General features: G+C 43.8%; 1 protein-coding gene across 4 annotated transcripts in view; it reads left to right on the plus strand.

Moving 5' to 3' along the window:
• The first annotated feature begins 1,517 nt into the window (after positions 1 to 1,517).
• LOC133132410 (protein phosphatase Slingshot homolog 1-like) overlaps positions 1,518 to 19,725 on the plus strand; it is a 35,352-nt gene continuing 17,144 nt past the window's right edge. The window contains exons 1-2 of one of the 4 annotated variants that reach the window (XM_061247848.1): positions 1,518 to 1,686; positions 11,014 to 11,057. In XM_061247848.1, the coding sequence (XP_061103832.1) occupies positions 1,624 to 1,686; positions 11,014 to 11,057 (107 nt within the window). In that variant the 5' untranslated portion in view covers positions 1,518 to 1,623. Of the gene's footprint in view, positions 1,687 to 11,013; positions 11,058 to 17,442; positions 18,154 to 19,725 lie in introns of those variants that run through there. The other 3 variants (XM_061247850.1, XM_061247846.1, XM_061247849.1) reach the window with 3 other exon arrangements.

Below are 19,725 nucleotides of genomic sequence, written 5' to 3' on the forward strand. Positions count from 1 at the left end.
TGTGTGTGTGTATGTGTGTGTTTCACGGCCATGGGTTTGTGTGGCATGTGGTGATATCGACGTATTCTCAAGCAACACTAATTTTGTAGGAAGTGCAAAAGAAACTGTCGCGACTGAGGCATGAGAGCATTTTTTTGTAAGCCAGTCAAGCAATACATAGAAAACACTAAAATGATCTGAGCCACAGTAACGGCTGGCATCAGGTTCTGTGCAAGTTGTTTGTTTTAGGTTCTGTGCGTGCGTGCGTGCGTGTGTGCGTGCGTGCATGTGGCCTGTAGTGTAGTGGTTAAAGTACATGACTGGGACCCGCAAGGTCGGTGGTTGAATCCCCCGTCTAGCCACAATAAGATCCGCACAGCCGTTGGGCCCTTGAGCAAGGCCCGTAACCCTGCATTGCTCCAGGGGAGGATTGTCTCCTGCTTAGTCTCATCAACTGTACGTCTCTCGGGATAAGAGTGTCTGCCAAATGCCAATAATGTAATGTAATGTGTGTGTGAATAAGTAGGCATTTACACTAGTTTAAACCATTTGTTTGTTACACTATAGCAGGGGTGTCAAATTGAATCCCCAGGGGGCCGCAGTCTCTGCGGGTTTTTGTGGTTTCCTCTCAATCAGCTGCCAATTAAGGCCAATTAAGGCCTTGAGAACAAGGCGTGCGGATACTTTAACCAATCAATAACTTGAATGAACCAAGAACACCCCAAAAACCAGCAGACACTACGGCCCTCCAGGACTGGAGTTTGACACCTGTGCGCTATAGGCTCTCTTTTGAGTGACCAAAGATGTCATGCAAGAGGTAGGGGGGGTGGCTTGGGCGAGAGGCTACTCAACAGTCACTCATTTCCTGTCAAAACAACTTTACACACAAGCACACTACATGCTAACAGAAACAATTTCTACTGGTCGACAGCAGATATTAACAGAGTTTTCACCAGAGTAGCAGTCTATATTTATCGCTCTAGCTTTCACTCCTTTTATTGCTCCTCCTTCTTTGCATTTGAGCTTTAGAAGTTATTAACAGGAAGCTACCTCAGAAGCCCCACACACACACACACACACACACACACACACACACACCAATATTGGACACGTGTTTAAAAATAAAGCTATTTATTTGAATTCATTTTAATTATAATTTAATACGTTCACGTTCTTTTTACTTAACTGTTTTGGGAAGCTGAGATAAAGTGACACTACTTGGGGGGATATGAGGCAGAGGGATATGAGGCAGCATCGAGATGAAGTGCTACTCAATTAATAAACTGTAATAGGCCTATGAGTGAATCATACTGAATAAATAGGCCTACAGGCTAGCTAGAGTGTACCTGTACTGTTGCCTTTTACCTGTTAATATTTAGGCAATCTTATTGCAATTATCGCAACGCGTAAAATATGATAGTTTTCCAGGGATACTTCAACATCCATTTTTTTCGCTTTCCAGCGCACATACGGTTAATAATGGTCGTCTCGTTTGACGGCTGGCAAGCGCATGCGCCAAATGCTTGCCTGAGGAGCAGCGGAAAACCAACGATCTCCTGAGCAGAGCAGCCGATCTTACCCCGAACAATGATGTCCGTCTCGTCGCTACTGCTGTCTGTTAGGTCTGCGTTTCCTGGTCACTGAATGGCTTTGGTCACTGTGCAGCGGTCGCCTACTCCAAGTGCTACCTCCAGCCCTTGTGTTTCGGTGAGTTAATACTGTTTTTATCTATGATATCCTTCTCAGCCCATTCGGAAGTTTTGGGTTGATTTCCGCTGTTTTTATGTCTCGCCGGGACTTGCCAGATACTGTCCTACCGCTACCTAGCCGCGCATGCGATAGTTATTGTATGATTTGAAGTGGAACATATCTTGCTGAACGAGTAGATGTTACATGGACATGACTGTAATTTTTCTCTTTACGCTTAAATGTACTGCTATTACCGGTTTGCTATGTGTATAGATAATGCACTACTAAAGGAATGTGGAATTTCACATGGAAAGTGTGTGGGTAGCTAGGTATGGATATAGCTACCCTTAGCTTGTAATTCCGCTAACTAATATAACGTTAGGCTAGATTTGGCTAGTAGACTAAGCCATCCCGTTTATGAATGACAGTACATTTTAGCTAACATTAATGTCTCTTCCAACCAAACTTTCTAAAATAAATAAATCAATTACTGTATACTTGCGTTAGCTAGATATATGGCAGGTTAGTTGGCTAGCCATTACCTATCGGTAGCGAATATTTCATGCAACTTCCAATACATCATGCTTAGCTTCACTTCCCGGCTTCAATGTCCCATATATCATTAGCTATTTCACCAAATCCCAGCCTTGTTAGCCGATCACTACTAGATAAAGACCTTAATTAATTCCCACATTTGGTGTCCTACTGTGTGGGTCACAAGCGTCCACTGTCTATTTTCATGGGGCTAGCTTCCGACGAGTAGCTAACTTGCTAGCTAGCCCTGTGTTTTACTAAACCAGGAAGTGCATAGTTGTAACGCGATAAACCGTTCTGACCAAAAACGACACCCCCAACCTGAAGTTTGGGGAGTGTAGGTAACGTTAGGTAAAATGTCATGTCTGGCATAGCTACCCCCCATCGCCTGGTGTAATATTCAGCTTCATAGTCTTAATCTAGTCAGATAGCCTAGCCATTTCATTTCATGTATACCATTTCATGATATGTGCGGTCTGTGTAATTATGGGAAGCAAAACTAAAAAAAGAAACCCTGAATGAGGAACTCTCAATTAGAGGAAACTAATTAATGCGTCCTTCGTGCCAGCTCAACACGTTTAGAAACCACATTCTCCTGTCGTCATACAGGGGCGATGAAGTAAGCTATTCAGACACTGCCTATCGCCCGGGCGCTGCCATAGTATTGTTGGCTAGAGGTGGTGAAACTGCAATGGCACAGGCTATAGCATCAGTCTCTCCCATGAGAAAACCAGGAAGCAAGAGCAACTTTGCCTGTCATTGGAGCATCAACTCATCGAATTTGGAAACCAAATGCTCAGTTTAATGTCCTTCTCCAGATATTTAACATTTAAAAGAGCTGGCAGTGACATACTTCAATATGTATGCCAATTTGCGCCATTATCTTTGCATAATATGTGTGTTACGCTGATGTGGCAGTGTTGTTCTTTTGTGAAGTAATGTCATTAAACTGTAATTTGAATTTGCTAGTTTGAATTTGCTGAGAGCTGATGAGTTGAAGAGGTGCAGCTTTTGAAATCCTGTAGATGGTGAAAAATAAAAGATTTTTGGAGTATCATAGTGCGCTATCTAGTTATACTTGCATACCCTTACCCTTACCCTTACAAATTCTTGTGTAGCCCTTTTCACTAGTCAAAAGGAAACTTTCACTAGTTTTCACTCGGAAAGTTTGCACAGGTGGTCCATGTCTGTAAGGTGCATACAATCGTTATGTTTAATGTTGAATTGCAGTGCCTGTCAATGTTCTTATTTCTGTATGAATATGCCTGTCATAGTAAAGATAACAGTTTGGTTGATATAAAAAAAATAAAAAACCCTATAAAGATGGGTATCCATGCTGCTAATGGGGCTGTGATGGAGCTGCAGGTCTGAAGGGAAGGGAGTTCACAAGTGATGCTGTATGTGTGTGTGTGTGTGTGAGACAGTGACTGCGTGCATGCAGAACTGTGGTTACCACTTCCTTCTAGCTATGACTGTGGCCCAGCTGCACAAGTTGTTGACAGTACTTCACATTAGCATGCATGTTTCTGTATGTGTGCATGCGTGCAGACTTAGAAAACACTGACTTGCTGTAGAAGCGTCTTTTGAAGAGGACCTTCTTAAGGTGTGTCAGATCCTGGTCCTGGTTTTCATGGCCCGTGTGCTGTTTCTCCTGGCAGTATGCAATGACGCTAGCTAACCCCCTTGCATTAAACTAACTCTTTGTTGTTCCAGGAGCAGAGCGGCAAAATCAGGTTATACAAGTGAGATAGGCCCGCGTTCCCCGGGGTCCTGACGGCACCAGCTGCCTGTCATGTGATCCCAGTGAGGCTCCCATGCGAGTCGTCTTGTGAAATGCCAGAAGGTTGTTTTGTTTTTTTTTTTTTTTTTTTTTTTTTTGTTTTGTTTTCTTTTTTGTAAAAAGGCTCAGTTTGACCTTTTCCAGTGCTACCAATTCGGCTAAAATGCAAAAACCTGTTTCAAACGTATCCTAACTGCTGGGTAGTTTTGACAAATTCTGTTCTCAGCAGGCTGCCTGGCAGCTTGTGGTCAGATTAATCATCAACACCTGGATGCACTCATTTTACCCTTTCTATTACCACTGCAAAGTTGCAGCCGAAGCATAAAACTTTGAGGTTTGGAGTTTCCGCGAATTACTCGCATTTCAAAATCCTCATCATTTGTGCGCACTGATGAGAACACTGACATCGACGCAAAATCTATGTGCTGTACTTCCTACATTGATTTATGGATTCATGTTTGCTGGTAATCCGATAAGCCCCTATTGAAAATTTTAGTTCCTATGCAAATTGAAGGCGGCATGTAAAAGACGAGGCTATGCTGTGTGTCTCTGGCAGTAGTTGGGAAGATCTTGTTCTCCGGGTACTGAGCACACAGTTGAGACAGGCAGGAAAGCTATTCCTGTAAGACATTCATACTTCCTTATAAGAACAATACTGCCCAATTTCATATTGATATACAATATTAAAATGTCAGGAAGAAGGCTGTTTTCGCAGTGTTTAGAAAATATGAACATAAAATATGTTTTCTTTCCATCTGAGAAAAAAATCATTCAAGGTATTTGCTTTGAAGTGCAAAATATAACCTTGAATTCAATCTTGCATATGTTTATATAGGTATAAATAAATATAGGCTAAATTATTTGGTTTTAGTAATTATTATATAGAATGCTAAGCTAATTTTAATGAGAAGTATTATTTTATTATAGTTATGTTAAATGAGGGGGGGGTATGATTATAAATACACATTTTGTGTGTGGGGTGCATGAGTGTACCCTTCTAGCTGACTCAAGTACGAGTGCCCAACCCTTCTGACTGAACACACAGTACAGAGCTCGGTGTGATGACGTCATGAAATGAGGAGGGGAGGATGTGTCGATCACAACCTGCATGTAGAGGATAGAAAAAAGGACCCAGTGTACTATTGCAACATCAGACATACTGTGCACAACAATCAGTATAAAATATATTAATGATAGTAGAAAACTAAGAACAAAAAAAGGTTGATTATATGTGAACTGACACCCTTTGTTGGATGTAATAAATCACTGCTTCACGATGGTAAAAAAAAAAACCCGATTGACTTCATCACCTCTGACAAGGGACTGAGGTATTGGAAATCTGCCTGGTAGCACACCAAATACCCTGCTTTCATTGGCTTTGCAGCTGCTTGCCCCTCCCTTCCCTCTCTCACGCAATGACATGGTAACCATGGAGACCAGCTTGTACATACTTCATGTATGATAGCAAGAAAGTCGTGGTTTTTTTTTTTTGGGTCAGTGAGATCTGAATGGATCTGCTGAATTTACTCAAAGAAAAGTGTCCTGTCATACATTTGCATAGAAAATGCTCCTGGGAGTGTGTTTCTGAGGGTGGTGTGTGTTTTGGCCACACCCTTGAATGGGCTGAGGTCATTTTATTGAAAAGTGTTTGCAAATGAGAAGCAGGTGCAGAAAGGGAAAGGAGAAGTGTGAATCATCGTCTCCCAGCGAATCCGCCTCAATTTCTCCAGTGACATGGGTCTCACCACTGAATCTAATTGGGAGGACACAGTGCTGTATGTGTGTGTTTGTCCGTTTGTTTTCATCAGTGGAATGTTGAGGCCATTGGGTTTGTTTGGCTAGTTAGATTTGTGCAATACTGCTATTGTGGCTCCATGTCACAGCCACTTACATAGTGTGTATTTTTACAATCATAGTGTGTGTGTGTGGGTGTGGGTGAGTGTGCGTGTCTGTCTGTGTGCGTGTGCATGTGAGTCTATGTGCGTGTGTGTGTGCGCATGTGCGTGCGTGCGTGCGTGCGTGCGTGTCTGTCTGTCTGTCTGTCTGTCTGTCTGTCTGTCTGTCTGTCTGTCTGTCTGTCTGTGTCTGTCTGTCTGTCTGTCTGTCTGTCTGTGTCTGTCTGTCTGTCTGTCTGTCTGTCTGTCTGTCTGTCTGTCTGTCTGTGTCTGTCTGTCTGTCTGTCTGTCTGTCTGTCTGTGTCTGTCTGTCTGTCTGTCTGTCTGTCTGTCTGTCTGTCTGTCTGTCTGTCTGTCTGTCTGTCTGTCTGTCTGTCTGTCTGTGTCTGTCTGTCTGTCTGTCTGTCTGTCTGTGTCTGTCTGTCTGTCTGTCTGTCTGTCTGTCTGTCTGTCTGTCTGTCTGTGCGTGCGTGCGTGCGTGCGTGCGTGCGTGCGTGCGTGCGTGCGTGCGTGCGTGCGTGCGTGCGTGCGTGCGTGCGTGCGTGCGTGCGTGCGTGCGTGCGTGCGTGCGTGCGTGCGTGCGTGCGTGCGTGCGTGCGTGCGTGCGTGCGCGCGCGCGCGCGCGCGCGCGCGCGGAATGACTCTGTCCAGGTATGGTCCAGCAGGGGACAGGCCATCTGATCCTTGGGAGAAAGTTCTGTGAGAAGAGGATTATGGGAACAGACCCGGATTAAACCTTGTCAGCATGTCCTACTGTTGTCTGTATGGGGAGCAGAACCTAATCTGTAGGTCCATAATCTGTCCAAAATAGACCTTAGTCTGGTCTTTGGTCTTAAATTCCCTGTTGTAACATGAATGATTCCCAATGCTGTTCCCTGTGACCTCTTAGCATTCCCAATAACTCCCTCTTTTGAAATGTTTCCTGTAAAATATTCTGATCTGATCTGTTTGAAAACCCTGTCCAGTATGCGGAGTCAGGCATTGGGATGTAGAAGGAAAAAGGCTCTCATTCTGAGTGTCACATTACTTGAAAGCCAGATCATGCTCCGCAGAAGTGAAATGTGGGCTCTCCTGGGTTATTGGCATTGGATAACTGCCCTACATTAAATTTGTATGCATTATTTAGTGGCTTATCAGATACCACTTACATATTACACCTTACGGATATTACATGTCCCTCTTTGATCTTTAATACCGCTCCAGACTTTGAGCGATTCAGAAACCGAGATCTCAAGTCTCACGCGTCGGACGTGAGATCTGCACATTGCCAACCTCAGACCAAACTCATGCCAGTACCACTGTCTCAAAAATCAAGCCTATTTCACTAAAATAGACCGTGCTGCACGTTCAGTGTCTTGGACTGTGAATTTGGCCAAATATTTTAAGCAGGCAAAATTGTTGTATTTCTGAATTTGGTCATCTACCTTCCTACCGGAAATTTGTCCCAACCCATGTCAGCTCTCCAAATCTCAGACGTTTGGCTTTTCAAAACATAGAGATCTATACTGAAGAAACGTCTTCCCAGCTACACAATGTTCCTGCCGTGTAGTGGCGATGTCATGACGTTCCAGTTACATTGTGAGAACACTCCGTGTTAGCTGGCATGCTAGCCATTTCCCATTTAGCATTGCGTTAGCAGTCTTCAGGCAGGGTCAGTGGGTCCCACTGGTCTGTTCCCTCGGGACTAATTCATTGGTACAGGCCTCAGCACAGATGTGAAATGAGAGAAATTCTCTGTCTTCGGCTCTGCCGACATGACAGACATACACGCAACGCTACGTATTCCATTACCAGGGATTTTTCCTGGATTAATCAGGAACCGCTGTCCCAGGGGGGCGCTCCTATTTTGATTTAAATGCTGCATATTCTCTTCTGCTGTCAGCTGTGAAAGAGTCGGAGCACTCGAGCGTTTGATCTGTGGTTAGAACATAGCCTAGCCCTCTGCCTCTAGGGTAAATGCGTTTCTGGACTCAAATTAACCGGTTGCTGATTAATCGGGAAAAATAAGAAAGGAAACATCACATCTCCGCACTAAACATTTTGGGCGGTTCTTTCTAAATGATTGAAGCCACCGCTTCAGTAGCTGGTGAAACTGCACGCATGACTGCACGCACGCGCACTCCGGTGGGTTGGGAGGCTGCGTTTGAATTGGTCAGAATTCCCAGATTCTTAATAAATGGGACAGCTACATACATCTCCCTCTGTTGGGGCTTTTTGACATTTTTTGTTGGAAAAATGTTTAAAGTTTAATTCCTATGAAAATGCTAATATCGCTATTGGCACTGGAACACATTTGCATTTAAAACCAGGTGATTGCTCAATGCACCCTATAGATCAGCCCTCCTGCTGAATGTCAGGAGCTGTAGTTGTGAGATGTGAAGGCTGTCTAAGGAGGCATATCTTTAGGGTTTTTTTTTTTTTAACCTGTCTCAGTGTAACCAGGGTAAAATTCCACCGAATTTGCATCAGGGCTCAACACAATTTTTCCATCCACCGCAGTAACCTTTCATAAATATTGACTCTGGTTTTGACAGAGCCCCTTTAGCTACATCAAGCTTTACCAATCGGCCTAGCTGGCTTATTTGTTGCCCTCCTGTATTCTGTATTCTGGGCCATCTACTGTAGGGGTTAAACAGAAGTTTGAAAGTAAAAGGTTAAAATCTCACACAGGTCACTACTGTGCTGCCCTTGAAGAAAGAACTTGCCCGGTAAACTACCCAGCTTAGTAAACGGCTAATATGTAAACACAAACAAATGAAGTTATCCTGTTTAAACACGTCTGTTTAGCAAATGAGCGTCATGTAAAAAGTAAGATGAACTGCCCTCCCTCCCCCTACAAAGTGGATTAATATCTGGATGAAATCCTAGACTCTTTTTTTTGTGGTCCCTCCAGGCCAGAAACGTGCTACGGCTTGATCTGGATCATGCCTTTTGCTTTGCTTTTAAAGGCCTTCCCCCAAGCTCCACTAGCTGCCATGAAACTTTATTGGGCCCCAGGGAACCCCTGCTGGATTCATGACTTTGGGGTGGGGTTATTGTCACTTAATCAGCATTAACAGCCCTTCTGCCATTTTTATTTATTTATTTATTTATTTTACACATCGTTCTTTGGATTCAAATGACTTGATGTATGTACAGAATTAAAGTACATGTCTGCATTTGGCAACCGATGACGTTTGAGATGAGGGCTCTTATCCTTTGCGCCATTAAAATGCTAGTCAGTGAACAGGATATTGAAATCACGCTGGGGGCAATCGGATTTCCCAATAGAGCATTAAAATGCAGGCCAAGCCCTATGTTGAGTCTAGGCTGAGAAATTGGCCAACTAGGACCACGTTTCTGTCGAGGCATGGTGCAGTTGGCTTTGATCCTTAGGTGTAGGGTGGGTGGTCTGTTTCCTCAGGGTTGAGCCGCATTAGCACCCCCTAGCTACTCACCTGATACCTGCAGGTTACCACTGGTCATCAGCGAAGGAGCAGGGTGCCCCACTGCCTGCCTGCCTGCCTGCCTGCTGTGGCAGCCTACTTGGTGAATTGTGGCATGAAAAATAGATGAGTGCTGGAGCTGTAGCGGTGAAAACCAGCGGGGGTAGACATAAATCACGTCAACAACTCCGGAGAACGTTTAATATAACTTGCGTCCGTTTTTTTCTGAAAATGTCAAGGAACAAAACGCGGTTGTGCACACAGAGCAGCGTTTTTTTGGTTTTGGGGGGTGCGGATGTCGTGCTGCTGCGATCCCTGTCCCTGAAGCTCTGTGTGGTTCTTGGACATGTTTCCGTAGTAGTGAACTGCACGTGAACCTGACTCACACTGGGAGTAGGACCTCTCAGTTGAGACTCATGCACCACATTTGTTTTATAATTTGGTAGCTCTGCTATGCGTCACTACCAGCTTCTCGACAATGATTTCAGAGCTATATGGCCCAGCCCACTGGTCACAGATTCTGTCCTATGCGGTCATATCGCTTACTGTAACTGGACCTTCCTGGTTCCCTTGTTTTTCCACAGTAGATGTCTTCAGGCAGATCACAGACCACATGTCCAGCCACAGCTCAATTCTCACATTCTGATTTTTCTATTCTGTGTGTTTTTGGTCTGCTGTTTGCGTTTGTATTTTGGCCTCTCACAGTTTGTATTTCCCATACCCAGTCTCCACCAGCTTCACCCCCCCCCCCCCCCATTCTGTCTCTTTCCTCCGTTGCTTTTCCCCGTGGTTCAACCGGAACACGCTAACAGCTTCCAGAAAACATCTGTTTTTAGTTGCCACATTACTCCCTTCGATAGTATTTCGTTGGCTGTTGGCAGTCCCTTGGTGCTGAGCAAACCTGACTGTAATATGCAAATTTCAGCTGATGAGCACTAATGGCAGAGTGCAGAATAGCAGTTTCCTTTGCTATCATAATACCATTTTATTTTTATTTTTTAATCAACCTTTATTTATACAGGTTAGGTTGACTGAGCGCACACTCTTTTACAGAAACAACCCCCCCATCAAGCAGTCTTAACCTGCATGTCTTTGGATTGTGGGAGGAAACCACAACTTACATACAACATGACCTAAAAACATAAGTAATGGTGAGAACAGGCCCGTCAGACCATCTGAGCCGGTAAATCTAGTATAATTTATATGTAGTGTTTCTCAGTCTGCCAGATTCTAAAGGGATGTTACTATTTCTGGTTTCAGCCAGAATGTATTATGTATTATACTGACAAGAGTAGCACACAAAATACATTAAATAATCCTGCTTTAATTTCCCCCCAACTCACTAGCCAGGGTGTGTATAGAGCCTAAGTCCCCCTGCCAACAATCTCACCCTCACCCTTTCTCTCTTCTCTCCCTGTCTCTCACCTTCACGCATTCTCTGCTCTGTCTCTGCCCTGTCCCTCTCTCTTTAATCTCTCTCCTCCTGAACTGCAGAGCACATGTGGTCACTCTGTCCCTCAGGCTGTCGCACACAGCTGTGCGCTGACCTGCCAGATCCATGGAGCTCACTTCCTCCCCAAGCAAAGCAGCATGGGAATTCTTTCAGTCTGAAATATATGGGCCGTTGGGAAAGATGTCTTTAATTAGCTGACCCGTTTTGTCTTGACCCGGTGGGGTTTCTGACCGCTGCTTCTGTTCTGTTCCCCCTCAGGAGGCTGATAGCGGAGAGGACGATCGGCGCTCACAGCCTAGGAGGTGAGCGTAAACCTGACTGCTCCATCTGCACAACTGTGACCTCACTGACTGCTCCATCTGCACAACTGTGACCTCACTGACTGCTCCATCTGCACAACTGTGACCTCACTGACTGCTCCATCTGCACAACTGTGACCTCACCGACTGCTCCATCTGCACAACTGTGACCTCACCGACTGCTCCATCTGCACAACTGTGACCTCACCGACTGCTCCATCTGCACAACTGTGACCTCACCGACTGCTCCATCTGCACAACTGTGACCTCACTGAATGCCCTTTCTGAACACCTGTGACCTCACTGAATGCTCCATCTGCACAACTGTGACCTCACTGACTGCTCCATCTGCACAACTGTGACCTCACCGACTGCTCCATCTGCACAACTGTGACCTCACCGACTGCTCCATCTGCACAACTGTGACCTCACCGACTGCTCCATCTGCACAACTGTGACCTCACCGACTGCTCCATCTGCACAACTGTGACCTCACTGAATGCCCTTTCTGAACACCTGTGACCTCACTGAATGCTCCATCTGCACAACTGTGACCTCACCGACTGCTCCATCTGCACAACTGTGACCTCACCGACTGCTCCATCTGCACAACTGTGACCTCACCGACTGCTCCATCTGCACAACTGTGACCTCACTGAATGCCCTTTCTGAACACCTGTGACCTCACTGAATGCTCCATCTGCACAACTGTGACCTCACTGAATGCCCTGTCTGAACACCTGTGACCTCACTGACTGCTCCATCTGCACAACTGTGACCTCACTGACTGCCCTGTCTGAACAACTGTGACCTCACTGAATGCCCTGTCTGAACAACTGTGACCTCACTGAATGCCCTGTCTGAATAACTGTGACCTCACTGAATGCCCTGTCTGAACACCTGACCTAAGGCCATTTTGGGTTAACTCAAGTGAAGTGCACTGCAGCATATCTTCAGTTTCTTACATGTCTGTATCTGATGAGGAATAGAAATCCTGGAGATATGAGCTTTGTACACTGCTTTGTTTTTGTGCTAGAGCCTTTGGTGGCCATCACTTAAAAAGTGCTTAGTTGCATGAAATCTGCTTGTATTATGGCCATTTAAAAATCTAACTGCCAAATAATTTGATAGTTTGTATCTTGGGAGTACTAGTATGTAGAATTCAAATCTGGTGTTTGGAGAACTGGAGAACATTTATCTCTTAATTTAACAAATTATGCTTTTAATTAATTTGCTGTAAGTTGTAGTTTCCTAATAAAATATCATTCTAGTCTTAAAAGGTTTTTAAAAAGTTATTTTGGACTATTCCATTCTCTCTTCCTTGGTACAGCATATACAAATGTATGAGGTTAGGGTTTTTGAAGCTGCCATGGAAACCAAACCTATTAAGATGCATCCCAATTTTTCAACATATCCAAAGTTGGTGGTAAAATATGAGAAATATCTTTGTTGTTCATTTTTTATAGGGGAAAGGTCTCAAGACTTCCACAGTGAAAAACTAGACTGTAAAAATGTGTTTACTTTTCTGTCACTTTTAAGGCCCAACACCTTTAATTATGTTTTTTGACACCTGATATGAATTCTATATGTCAAGTACTCCCAAGATACCAAAGATTAAATGATTTGGCAGTTTGCTTGCAGGATTATGGCCATGGTCAGTTTTCAGAAAACTAGGCACTTTTTAAGTGATGACCCCCTAAGTTTTAGAAGGCTCTAGTACAAAAACAAAGCGGTGTATGAAGCTCACATTTTCAGGATTTCTATTCCTTATCATAGCCTACAACCACACTACAAATTCAATACTTTTAATAGAGATTTAAGAGATGCTGCAGTGCACTTCATTTGAGTTGACACAGAATGGCGCCTAACTCAATGCCCCATCTGCGCAGTTATAAGCCCTGACCGCGCTAAAGCGACCACACTGGCTCTTCTTATTGTGCAGCTGTGAGCACACACTGCCTTTGCTCGCTGTGCTATCGTAACCACAATGTAAGCTCCAACAGAGCACGTGCGATTACACCATCTGCTCCTACTGCACAGGTACTGCCGCTGTGACTACAGTGCTCACCGACTGGCAGCGCCGTTCATCCGGTTTAACCAGTTTGCCGAGTTCCCCTCAACCGGTAGCCCAGAATTTCCTGTTTGTCGACATATTTTTCACGCACGCGAACCAAGGAGTCAATTTAATATTTGATCATCTGATTTTTATCTCCATTTCTGCTTCACTTTGTCTGATTTGCAGATAAATGTCGAGGTCATTTATACATTTTCAGAAAGCATGAAGTGAAGGAACCACCTCCCTGCAGGTGCAGTGCACAGACTGTCCACCAGGGGGACGTCACTGGGCTGTTGATAAAGCAGCGCGAAGGTCGCATAACCCGAGGGAAAAATATTTTCTTAGTTTAGTAGGATACTCTCAGGGTCCCATGAACTGTACGACGCATTTATGTATCTAAATGAAAGTAGATTAGTTTCAGCCCTTGCCCATAGGAGCAGGAGACCACTTGAGACATCCCTGTAGCAACCATTGTTTGTTCAGCCGCACATTTAATCATTCACAAGCAAGAGAAAAGCCCTGTCCTTCTGTTCAAGGTTTGTTTGCATATTTATCTGGCATAAGGTGTGTTGGTTGGGTGCATTTGTGAGGTTGATGAGTACCTAAAAAAAAAAAAATCTGTTATGACAAATGTGCAAGGTTGACAAATCTGTCTGTATTACAGAACCAATAGCATGTGAGGTCAGCTATTGTATACTGTCTGACTCCCGCAGTCTAGCACAACAGCAGTATTTACATAGCCACACTAAAGCCTGATCAGATAAGGACGCTGATATTTGTTTATGAGGGGGAGAGGAGAGGGAAGTCCGTATATTGCTCTGTATAAGCACTGGTGTTTACAGTCCTTTTTTTTGTATTTATGACCATCTTGACATATGAGGAAGATTGCATGCAGCGTACGTGTTTGTTCAGAGAAGTGCTACGTGCTGCTTTGTGCTTTGGATATTCATCTTCCGGGGATGTGCCTGCGTTGAGTACCTGTACGCTGGAGTGCATGTGAGTGTGTGTGGGATCAGGCCAAGGGGCAGTTGGTCCCGGAGGTGTCAAGAAAAGCCCCCATACCACAGGGCATGTTGGTGCTGAATGGTATCGCAGTGCTCTGCTCTTCCGCAAAGTGCCCATGTTAAGTTTGGGTACAGGCTTGGTCACGCTCCTGCTTTCATTCTTCCCCTCTCACCAGCCAGGTGTGTATAACAACTGAGTCCTCTGCCAGCAGTCTCTCTCTCTCTCCACCTCTTTCTCTCTCTCTCTCTCACTCTCTCTCTCTCACCCACACTCCCCCTCTCTCTTGCCCTCTCTCTCTTTCCCCCTCTTCTCTTGTTTACTTCCCAGATCCATTTACACAATTTGACCTCCCCTCTCCATATTCTTGCCCATATTTAAGTAATTGTGCTTTGTGTGTTTATACAGTGAAGATGTTGTATACATAAAACCCCAAAACTATACCAATACACATGTGGTGTTCTCACTCTATAATTATGAACTCTTAACTGCACCAAGCCATGAACTCAGTTGGATGGACAGTACGTTTCAGAATGCTTGTGTTTTGGGCTGTGTGCCAATCAATACTGGTGTGTTTGTGTGTTGTGACGCCGTGGAGGGTTGGTCACATTAGTCACAAGGTTGGATCTGAAATAAGGGTCAGACATTCTGATCATCCCCCTCCCTGTCCGTCCTCGTGTCCCCAGCTTGGAGTATGGGAACAGCTGGCTACAGGGCAGTGGGGGGTCACTTGGGGAGTACTGAGAAGCACGGCTGTGTTTACCCTTTCCTTCAAAGAAATACTCTTGGCACAGGACAGAGATACAACAGGAACCGAACATACTTTAGTGACAACCAGGAAAGCAAAAACAACTGTCTACCTCTCTGAAAAATGGTCATAAAAACTGTCTTGTTACTCTCAAAGTGTGTATTTTAGTAGTTAATTTGGTTTGTTTATTTGTAAATATTATATTATATGTACTTATCCAATAAAAGCTATAGGCTTTGTGCCTGGAATTTATTAAAAAACTGTTATTTACTAGTAATGTACACTGAAGTAAAGGCCTCAGTCTCTCAAACAACCCAAGTTTGTTTAAAGGTGTAGTATTATGATGTACACCTGGTGATCCTGCAGTAGGTGGACAGGTTTGAGAGAGTTGTGTGTGATATGCTGAAACTGATGTCTGAATTTAACTCATAAGTATAGCCAGAAAGTATCCGCCGATTTCCATCACCAGTGTTCTGTCTGATACCAATATTCTCTACGATTGGAGCTTTTCCCTTTCTGTTTGTAAGGTGAGAGATAGCATGACGGTCCCATTCCCATTTTATTTTACCCCAAATCAGACAGGAAATCACTTCCAACACCAACAGAATTTGGTCACGCACAGACCAGCCTTGGGAAAAAAAAAAAAAAGTGAATCTATGTATTTGAAGGTGAGCCAAATGCAATCCTGCTCACTCTCTTTCACCAATTGTTTTCTCAAATTGTGCTCAGATTTTAGAGAACTGTCACCAGAAGGTTTTGGCTTTAGTTCTGGGTCAGGTTCCCCTATTGTACCCTTGAGGAACTACATAGTTAGCCTCAATAGCTTCAGGAAATTTCCAGTGGTATGGGTAGGATGTATCCATCACTGTCTCCTTTGTGTAAAACTAGTCGGTAATGTAATAATGCAATGTACTGTGCTAAGTGCTAGGTTAAAGCTGCAGGATAGCTCTGAGTCATTTTTGATAGAATGGTCAGCAGAGCATTAGATAAAGTAAACTCTGAATTGTCTTTCAATTCAGTCCTGGCTGTCTGGAAAAATTGACTACCTTTATATGGCAATGAGTAGAGGCACTCCCCACATCTCTTCTGATCAATAGTGCCTCAACAATATCATTGTCAGCTCAAAGTTGATAGAGGCCAAAGCCCTCTGAAACATTGCATGCCATATGACATCACAGGAGGTAGAATGACAAACCCCATAAATGTATACACACTTAATTAGAGCGGTATCCGTACAGGTTCAACGGGTGGTTCGTTTGTCAAGGCTGGGTGAATGTGGTTTGCAGGGCCAGGAAACTAAGCGTGTGGAAATGGAGGGATTGTGAGGCTGAGGGGACTGGTGCTTCGGTTGTTTGTTCTTTGCTGTTGCCTCATTGCCAGGTGAGCAGATAACAGAAAGCCTTTATCTCCAGAAGGGCTTGGGTTGCCCTTGTGCTATTGTTTCAATGCAACGACCATACTTTCACTGCCCTGCCCTAGAGTTGCTCTTGGCCACTAATTGTGATTGGGCATCAATTAGGACCTGCCCTTGAACCAGAGACTGTCGTTGGTAAAATTAGACAGTCCACTGTCATTCAGCAGTTGACACAACAGATGTGTAAAAGTTCATTTCACATCAGCAAAAGCCAAATCGACAGAAAGCCCTTGCAGTCCCCATAGAGAACACTGGAGATTTTCAAAGCTACTAAACACTGTTGTGTTTGTGTTTAGGGCTTCTAAACCATGTGGAGAATGAACGCTTGGCAGTTTTGTGGTTTGGTATGAGGGGAAACACACACTGGTATTCAATGGGGCTGGGATGAGGTTGTGCATTGGTACAGATGGTGGTTTTGTGTACCTGGTGTTGTGTTACTCCCATCAAACTCTGAATACATAACCTTACTCCTGCATGGTGAAGGGAGTGGTGTGGGGAGTTATATAATTCTATTTGCAGCTGACCTGGGTATAAGACCGACAATTGTTTCCCTGTCTATAGATCTTCACAGACTAAGAGCTGTACTGTACAACAGTGCAGGTGTTCCCAATGTGAGCCAGGACCCACCCATATATAGGTCATATTGGCTGAGCATATTACAATAAGCTACAGTCAGATTTACCTTCACTTTTACACTTTCAGCTGCAAATAATTTGATAAATACTTCCTCGGTTGAAGTAGTAGATTTGGATCTTGTACTTTTTTTGGATCTTGTATTTTTATCACATATATGGCAACCAAGATAATACAATTTATGACTGATAAATATAGTATTATCTCAGTTCCATGGAGCCTGATTGTGTGGACAGACTAAGGAAAACAACAATACATTTTATTTGGGACCGAAATCGCATTTTACAATTTAAAGCACTGTCATGTTTTGGCTGTCCTTCGAGTTCAGAGTGCTGTCCTAATTCACATTTAGCTCACAAAGAAATCATCTGATGTTGCGTTTGTCGACGTATCAGGGGATTTCTCAATTCCTTGTTGTGCCTTTCCTCGTTGCACAAGGAGCCGGTAGTGTCGTATATCGTTTCTGGGTGTGTTCCTCGCTGCGAGCACATGCTGGCCGGACTGCTCCTCCTACTTTTCCACTCTACTTTTCGCCAGTTGAATTTCTGGTTACGATTAGAGGTGAAATACGTGACTAGTCTGAGCAAGTGGCTTTCGGACACAGCTCGTCGTTAAATATATAAAACGTTTGTTAGCGCTACACTGTAGCAGGTTACTTTTTGTTGGCCACCCAGTTGAGTAAGATTGCGTGTTTGTGCTGGCTACTTAAATCCTGTCGCGTTACTGCTCGTTTGAAATTATTTTTCCCATATAAAGGAACAGATGCCGGGAATTATTAGGTGAACTGTTAATGTGGTGAAGATGTGGTCTAAATGTTTGTTATCATGAAACTATTCACTTTTTACAGACAATAGCCGGTCCCTGCTGGTGCAACTAAGCATACTTTTGAGTTGGTGTTAGCAGCGAATAGAAGATTTAAAGTCCACCGAGGAAGAACAAAGCACTAAATTCGTCTTTCTCGTTTGTTTTCGAGCGACATTCGTGTTGACTTTTTTGGCGTGTTAAACTTTTATCTTTGAAGTGGATTTTTGTGAAAGAAAAAAAACCCGATGTTTGGACAGGGGTGAACTATAGCTACCGCTCAGCACCGGTCCTTTTGCACGACATCGGCGTTCCCGATGACTCTCGGCAGCATGACTGCCACGGGGCGCTCCGCGGCGGGGTGCTTCTGCGCCTGCTGTGGGGCGAAGATGGTACCACACTTCACGGAGAACGCCATCGTGTCCCAGAACAAGATCAATCAGCTGTGAGTTTTTTTTCTCTTTTTCTTTTCTATAATTTCTGGTCTTTCAGGAATCGCTGCCAACAATTGCAGTTCTCGTTTTATTGCATTGCATTGCTGCATAACTATGAAGTTGGCTTACAAGCATATTGACCGTCTAATTTTATTAACACGAATTAAATGCATAATGTTTATTGCAATATTACAACTAACTGTATGGTTATCTTTCATGGTAGCTTTAAAGTCTGTAAGCGGGTTGTTGGGCTTGCTTATTTAATGCTATCATTCAAGATGCCTTCAGTTCATAATAATAATCGAGATTAAACCGAGTTATAGCTGTAGTAATGGTTACCTGTCTCCAGCAAAGGCTATTTTGGCTTACTTGTAAGTCGAGCAAATAAGGTCCACTTCCTACAGTAGCCATTTCCTTGTTTAGCTATCTAATAGCCGGCTGCTCAAGTTGGCATCTACAAGCTGGAACGCTAAAGTTAGTCCAGATTAAATTGACCTTCTAATAATAGTGTAAGAGCTGGTTATGCATGAATATTAATGTATTGCTTTTCAGTGGATTTTGAAATGTAGGGCACCGACACTTAGAAAGCCATTTAAGTGTCTTGTGTGCAGTAGCCTACATTGCAGAACCGAATTTCTCACCAGCTGACGTAACAGGAAGGATGTGCGCTAACTTGAGTGGATTTCCTCCTGCTGTTGTGAAATTGTTTCGCGAGATGAGTCACCTACCTGTTTCAGTCCTGATTGGTATTTTCTGAACAGAGGGAAGGACATGACTCATTGAATAATATGAGCCATATCTCCATTCATCACCTATATACCCGGACACTGGACAAAAGTTTTGTGATCCTTTTTAGTATTGATTTGGTTACTTTATTCTGAGCATCTGTAATTTAAGGAAGTATGGCTTTTCATAAAAGTCACAGATGCTAAGCGATCTCTCAGGTTCTATAGATGAAAGCCTGCTTAGAGACAGCCTGGTTAGCACATGACCACACAACCCCCCACCACATGACTACCTCCTCTTTCCGTTTCTGTGTTTGATGGACACGCACTGTAGGTAGCCCGTGATACGACTCATATTAATGGACACTTGATTAAGAAGGACATTTTTTATGCTGCCTACCTAAGTGTGCTTGTCCACTGCAGCCTGAGGTATTTAGAATTTTGCAGTTTTTCTTTTGTTCGTCTTGATTTCCTCTATCGCGTTTAATCTCTGTTTGATGGTACCACAACATTGTCATGATTTCTTTTGTTTTGTTCTTTTATTAGGTGTTAGCCTGAGAAGTGGCTTCTCTATTAGTATTCATGCATTCATATACTGTATTTCTGTGAGCCTGATTGGGTCATTGGGTTAAAAGCTTTATCCAATGGAGCAGAATTACAGTCTGCTCTATATTTGTGAAGGCTGATAGCAAATGGCTGCCTTTCTGCAAGCAAGCACACTATTCCTGGCACCTCCACTGGTCAAAGCTGTGCACTTTCCAGCCATGGTCTTACTGTAGCTTGAGTAACGGGCTTCGAGGCAGGCAGACAGAGAAAGAGCTGACACCGTATAAAAAATACTTTATTCCAGTTAAATAA

The sequence above is a fragment of the Conger conger genome, chromosome 7, assembly GCF_963514075.1.
Source record: "Conger conger chromosome 7, fConCon1.1, whole genome shotgun sequence".
Classification (NCBI taxonomy): Eukaryota; Metazoa; Chordata; class Actinopteri; order Anguilliformes; family Congridae; genus Conger; species Conger conger.